A 7341-nucleotide genomic window follows, 5' to 3' on the forward strand; every position below is an offset into this window, starting at 1 on the left:
TTGAAGATACCCCAAATTTAGTCAACCAAGTAAGCACACTCAGGGCATGTTTGGATTGTCGTTTCCACTCAAATACCCTTGTAGAAAATATACGGACCTCCGTCGGCCGTTTCATTTCCAGCCGAAACTCCTTCGCAGCTCGGTAAATTACACCTGTAAGTTAAATACCGGTGTATTCAAATACATCCAATCCAAGCGCGCCCTTAAGATGCCCTTTCATGTTTTTCTCTTCCCAAACGCGTTAATCAACAACTTCTTATAATATATCAACTGGCCACCGGCTGTTCCACAAGCAGCTAGAAATGAAATTAACTTTTCAGAATTGGATTTCCAGGCGCGGAAGCGGAAGCGCGCATGACGTCCGGGCGCAGACACGAGCATGTGCAGGGCAGTATTTTTATTTGCACGCATCACAGAAGTGGGGGAAAATAAACAAATGGAGCAGTGCAGCCAGTGGTCTGTTCCGGCGTTGGGTCCTCGCATGAGCCGAGCTAGCTAGCGTCCATCCACTAGCTTTTACTTTAAGGAAACGGGAAAACCAGAGTAAACTAAACCCAGTTGCCAATTTGCTCTTCACCAAACACGCACAGCGACAGATCGAGAAGCCAGAGGGAGCTGCTGAAAATTCAATGCGCCAATCATTGCGGCGCAGCGGCACCAGCAGCAACCAGGGGCTCATCATCCGTTCTTCTCCTGGCAGTAAATGAGCAGTGCAAGTTCTTCATTTCTCTTTGCAACTTCGGCTGAATTGGTGGGGAAAAGACGATATTGGCGAGATAATTTAACACCGGAAGTAAGTTGGATGTGTCAATCTAAGAACAGTAGAAAATGACGTTGATCTGCGCTAATCACCATTGTTATGTGCAGGAGGGCTTCACAAATCACCGGGCGAGCTAGAGAGAGAGAGAGGGGGGCCGAGGGGAACAAACCACGACTGGAAAAAGGCCGCAGAAGAGAAGGGGGAAACAGGAGAGAGAAAGGCGAGGAACTTTTCGTTGGATCCTTCGCTTTTGGGGACGAAGGAGGAGAAGGTCTCTGTCCCTCTCCACCTCCACCTCCCTTCTTGGCTGGGGAGCAGCAGGAGGAGGAGATGTTCCCCCCTGGCCTGATCCACCACCGCGCGGACGGCCCGGGGCCCGGCGAGGTGCCGCGCTCCGGCGGCGCGCCCAGCCTCGTGCTCACGGCGGACCCCAAGCCCAGGCTCCGGTGGACGGCCGACCTCCACGAGCGCTTCGTCGACGCCGTCGCCCAGCTCGGCGGGCCCGAGAGTGAGACGCTCCCCCCTCCCCCTCTCCCCCGTTTCTCTCCGCTCTCCGGTTCGTCAGGGATGGCCATTGGAGGGCAATGCGTGCTTGCTGGGTGGGAGTTCTCTTTCTTGGTTGGTGCGACCGTGCGCTTTCACTCGAGCGCGGCATGTGAGGCCACTTGCTGGATTGGAGCCAAGGATTTGAGCCATTGGGGGTGTCTGCGCTCAAAGTTTTAGGGAAGTCTGGATCAACGTTTGGATCTTTGTTACCTGGAACAACAGCACTTCGCTGAAATGCGCGCTGTTGGACGAGGAGCGGTGCATTTGCGCTTAGGATTCAGCGCGCCCTTGGATTTGGCATCGGTCTACTCATGGCAGATTTTGCTTGCTTTTGAGCTGGGAAGAGATGTGTCTTGCCTTGCGAGGGCTATATGGTTGGTCTTAGTTTGAGGCTTTTGGTTCAGATGAAAAGGTCATTTTGGCTGATATTGGATTCCAGCACGCTGCAGGGACTAATAATTTCATTATGCTCTCTAGAGAGAAATGTCGATGATCCATTGAATAAGGAAAGAAGTTTCTGCGCACTCAGGGGCTTGTTTATTGGGGATGCAAGGTTTGCTTTTCTTTAATGACGTCTGGGGTTATGGTCGTTATTTTAGTTTATCTGTGCTCGGATAAGGTCATATTTGTTGCTTGCATCATATCAGAATTTGAACAAATAGGCAGCTGTGGACAAGTTTCAAAATATCGGGTTCATATCGGTTCGACCTTGGCAATATCGGATGTCAGGCGATATATCGGATGATGTGTTAGACGTATCGAAACAAAAATGTGCACATGGATTCAGTTATGTGTTTAGATCATGCCACTCCCACATATAATAAACACACTTGAGCATATCAAGTGTATAAATAAAGGTTTTTTGGCAGTTTGCATAAGAAATGGCCAAATAAGCACTCGCCAAATCTTTATTATGACGGTAAAACGTTATAGACGTGCCTTTACATAAATTGCACATTAATTTAATAATCTGATGAAGTAGTACATGTATAAATTTCCTGTTCAGTGATTTGTTCTTTGATAAAAATGACCTGTCACCTACATATCGGCGCATGCCGACTAAAATATCTGTCAAAATATCGTCCATATCGGCCAATATCTGTAGAATTATTATTTTCAAATGATAGTTGATTTGGTATTGGTATCACCAGTACTGAAATATCGGGCATCTTTCTTTCTATCTAATGCATATACATGCAGTGACTTGCATGTTCTCAAAATAAAAAGGAAATATTGGATGATATATCGGTCGTATCGGTTGATTTTTAGAAATATTTAGAAGCTTGGCAGAGTAACGATCATGTATGCTGGTTGCGGTGGTAAATTGTACTCCCTCCGTAAAAGAAATATAAGAGTGTTTAGATCACTAAAGTAGTGATCTAAACGCTCTTAAATTTCTTTACAGAGGGAGTAGTAATATGGTGGACATTCATGATACACCAAGTCTTGATGATAATGTTCATTGTTGTCAGTGTGCGCGTGTGTTTGTGAGGCATTGTAAGTTGTGTGGAAATAGCACAAAGGCGGTTTACGAAGTGGGTCTTTTTCTTCACTGTCTTAGCCTCTTGGCCTTACGTATTTTATTTGGTTTCAGTTGTTTTAAACCATTATAGTTAATTGCCTGGGTTTTGGGGGTGATTGCTAATGCTGCTTATCCTGTCAAAAGGTCAGCTTTTCCTTTGTACCCTTTTCCTCTCAATACTGACTTTTTATTCCTGTCAAAGGTCAGCTTTTCCTTTTTACACTTTTCCTCTCAACACTGACTTTTTATTAAGAATTATAATTTAGGTAAATGTTATGTATGATTTTTGCGACTATTTTTCTCAAGTTGGTTAGTTACCGCATGCCCATCAGTAAACATAGATTTCTCGACCATGTGTTGTATTTCTTGTTATTTGTAGGACTGGGATACAAGTGAATCTGTGATTTCAGGTGCCTGTTGCTTCTGACTGTTTGTTTGTGAAAGAAAATGCAAAAAGTACCTTTCCTTGACGGTTTTGTGAGATTTTGTTCATGTTTGGTGCATTCATTTCTGGCACCATATTGGTCAGGAAATCTTTATGTAAATTCAAAAGGCTACAAGTTAAAGTCCTGTTTAGCTGACAATAATAATGAGCATTTTATTCCGATGACAATAGTAATGATCATAGCCGGAAAGCAAATATGTTCAATTATTTGTTGCATTCCATCATTTTGAATCTTGGTTCCTGGGGCACAACAATCTCTGTTTGCATGATATCCATATGCATGTGAATGCCAAATTATAATCTAACCATGTGAGAACCCTAAATTTCCATTTTGTATTAGAGTTGAATGCTATCGCTGTAACCTACTATCTCACTATGACCTTTTTTTAATAAACGTTTGAATATAGTAGTTAAATGCATGATTGCTCTTGCAGAAGCAACACCAAAAACTATCTTAAGGACAATGGGTGTAAAGGGACTCACGCTGTTCCACTTGAAGAGTCATCTTCAGGTACTTCTGCATACACACATGCTTCTTACTAGATCTCGAATACAACTGTTTTAATTTGTATTTGCTCTTTTATTCTTATGACCAGAAATACAGAATGGGGAAACAAACTGGCAAAGAGACGCCGGAGCAATCTAAAGATGGTAAGTAATACTATAAAGCAGTCTACTGATCTCCACTGATCTCAGTGTTCTGTCGATTAATCAGTTTGGACCAGATTCATTGTATGTTGCAAAGAACCACTTAGTGCAAACTTCTTGAAAGGTTAGGATTGGTGGGAGTTTCCGGGTTTGGTGATGGCAGGCAGCCTAGACTAATATTTGTTTGGTTGCTTATGATGCACATCTCTTCATTGGGAAAGATCTGTGGAAGGAAGATAGTGGGGACTGACGAGTGAGGGAGAATTTTTGTATAGATGGGTGTATTTATTTTTTCACTTGACACAGTATTGCATCAACTATAGCAAAATTTTAGTGTGTATTGTAGCAGAAAGTTTTGGATTGTTATCGTTGTGCATTTGAAAGAATTAGTGTCTTTTACATCGTAGGTAATACAGTTAAGCAACCATTATCTGCAGCTATGCACTTGCCATAATTACGTTAATATGAATTGGTTGTGAATGCGTTGACAGAGCGATGGTAAAAATGCCCAGTGGCCTTTCCCCCCAGGCAGAGTTCCTTTTAACAAAAAATATGAATTGGTTCATCACATCATGATTTTGTATCTACATGTAATTAAAGAGGAAAAAACTTGGAACTTGATCTTGCTTGGTTAACAATAGCAACTTTAGTGTTTGTTGACATTTCGCTTATTGCAACATAATATTGTGTTCACAAGTTCACGTGCAAATGCTTGAAAATTAAGGTAGGTGTTTTGGATATATCCTAGAATTGCACTTTCCCACTGCAGTTACGCTTTCTTTATCGAATCTTTGTAACTCCATTCCAGTATTGGTACTGCTTTGGTTTCTGTTGTACCAGCCATGACATGATACATGCATGTATGTGGATGCAGCTCTGAGCTGCCGGATGTTTTTGGAGAATGTGCAAAAAGCAGTTGCACATCTTTTCATTAAAAGGAGAAGCAAGTTAAGTTTACAAGAGTTTTTAGCCATAGGCCAACACAATGCATAAGGCAAACTGAAAACAAGGGTTCAGATAGAATATATACTACACATACTAGTTAGCTTCACATGCATCACATGTTCCCACATGTAAACTGAGACTGCCATGTATGTGCGCTTGGTTGAATTATGTATGCTACACCAGCCTTACGCTATACGGCACTGTCGGTAGATGCGATTCCATCGAAGTGCTCGCCACATATGGCTGTTCACGTCTATCGGGTGATAGTAAGAAGGGGGGACATGGAAGGGGCTATTGCTTTTATTTTAGGGACGGAAAGGGGTCAGGGCTGATTCACGGATGTTTCTAGAACGACTTGGAGAAGTCTGCTTGCTACTGTAGCTGTGAATCCAAGCATCCTAGGCCCTTGGATGAGTCCAATCAACGGTAGAAATTGAATTCTGATGTTTGGATTCAAACTTCCAAAATTGCTACACTATATAGCAGTATAGATAAATCAACAGTTAGATAAGATCTGGTCATTTAAATTTTAAAGTTTGCAAATGAGAAGAGAAGTCTTGTTTAATGCACTTCTATTGTCTTGTTTTTAGCTCATCGCTGTTTAATGATAAGATCTGGTCATTTAAGTTTTAATTTTTTAAAGGTTATAAATCAACAGTGCTGTCAGTTTCTCAGCTGTGTCCTTGCATCTTTAGGATGCATCTGCCTTGCGTACTAGCACTACTTATCCCACACACATTGATTAATGCAGTTCGTTGTATGATTTCTTCTTGTCAATCACCAGTAACTTCACAAAAATAACAAATGACTATCGTATGTCAAATTATAAACCATGAGTTTTGCAATGATTTTATGAAGAAATTCAGGACTAATATGCACATCTATAGTCCTGGCCTGAAAAATCTCTTGAAAAATTCTGTTAGGTCTTGCCATTTCTGATAGAAAACCTCTGGAAAATTCCTTTTAGGTCATGTCATTTCTGATTTCAGTTCTGTTTCTGCCTTCCCCGGTTTCCCCAATTTGCAGGGTCCTATCTTCTTGATGCTCAAGGTGGAATGAGCCTGTCTCCCAGAGTTTCTACCCAAGATGCGAAAGAGTAAATTCCACGAGCTACTCCTTGTCCTTCATGCCTTTTTTTTGGAAGAATACGAGTACATTTACGATATCTACTTTGATAGTGCTATCTGAAAGAGCTACATACATGCTTACGAACTTTATAATCACTCGCTGCAGAAGTCAAGAAGTTAAAGAAGCCCTGAGAGCACAGATGGAAATGCAACGAAGCCTGCATGAACAAGTGGAGGTAAATTTGACTGCTTCTTCTGTCATATTCTTGGTTCTTGTCTCCTGTGTGCTCGCTAGTTTCTACTCCCTCTGTAAAGAAATATAAGAGCGTCTAGATCACTAAAGTTATATCTGTTTACAGAGGGAGTACGTACATATTTAAGGTTGGAGTACGTTTAGCATTGAAGTATGAATGAGATGTCCATCACGCGACACCTGACCGCCTTTTTCTTTCCACCATAAATGATCAGGTTCAGAAGCATGTGGACATCAGGATGGACGCGTACACGACGTACATCAACACCCTGCTGGAGAAGGCCTGCAAGATCGTCTCGGAGCAGTTCGCCTCAAGCGGCTTCAGCGTCTCCGACCAGAGCCTCCCGGAGCTGTCCTCAGGCGGCGTCATGTGCGGCACCGCCACCGACGCGCTGAGCTCCTCCGTGTTCCACCAGCTCTCCGTCAGCTCGATCAACATGCACAGCCCGGGGGGCAAACCTTCTCCCTCGGGCATGGAAGGCCAGCTGCTTCTCCAGAGGTCACCTGAGTTCAAACGCAAGTCATCCTGCTGAGATCCAAATTCTGGGTGGAAAAGTTAGCTTAATCGTCTGCTGTAGCCATGTCGAATCTCGGCCAATCTGTAAACTTACTCTTGTTTCTCTTGCTACTGCATACCAAGAAGCAAGTTTTTTATCGATTAATCGTCGACCAATGTTTATATATATAATGCCTAATGTGCTGCTAGTCAAGTGCCGTGATTGATATGTCACTGTTTTTATTATTTATATCATGGCATTATTATGATCCTACTAGTAAACACATATATCCATTTGCCACATTTCCAAGATCACATGTACAAATGTGTGCCTTGCCTGCGCATGTAAGCACTCGGGTGTTCCTGTCGCATCATTTGCTTCAGTTTTGATTAAAGAGCTTGGCTATTTTGCGCGCCCTGCGGGACCAGACTTGTGGGTTAATCTACTACTCCCTCTATTCCAAAATGTAAAGACTTTTTTTACACTATGATAGTGTAAAAGAACTTACATTTTGATTTTGGGACAGAGGGAGTAGCTGAATGTCCGTGCTTTGGCGTCGAGAAATCCTCGGCCAATGTTTAAGAATGACTTTTGAATCCAATTCGACCTTTGTTCCACATAGGCAAGTAACAAATGCTAAGAGGTAGAACCAATCACA

General features: G+C 42.6%; 1 protein-coding gene across 1 annotated transcript; it reads left to right on the forward strand.

Annotated features, from left to right (window-relative positions):
* The first annotated feature begins 491 nt into the window (after positions 1-491).
* LOC123103457 (protein PHR1-LIKE 2) lies at positions 492-6953 on the forward strand. Its single transcript, XM_044525049.1, has 7 exons — positions 492-793; positions 868-1268; positions 3708-3784; positions 3870-3924; positions 5893-5962; positions 6100-6169; positions 6402-6953. The coding sequence occupies exons 2-7, from the start codon at positions 1091-1093 to the stop codon at positions 6717-6719; spliced, it is 768 nt and encodes a 255-aa protein (XP_044380984.1). The 5' UTR covers positions 492-793; positions 868-1090; the 3' UTR covers positions 6720-6953.
* The last annotated feature ends 388 nt before the right edge of the window (positions 6954-7341 follow it).

This window comes from Triticum aestivum, chromosome 5A (genome assembly GCF_018294505.1).
Source record: "Triticum aestivum cultivar Chinese Spring chromosome 5A, IWGSC CS RefSeq v2.1, whole genome shotgun sequence".
In the NCBI taxonomy this organism is placed as follows: domain Eukaryota; kingdom Viridiplantae; phylum Streptophyta; class Magnoliopsida; order Poales; family Poaceae; genus Triticum; species Triticum aestivum.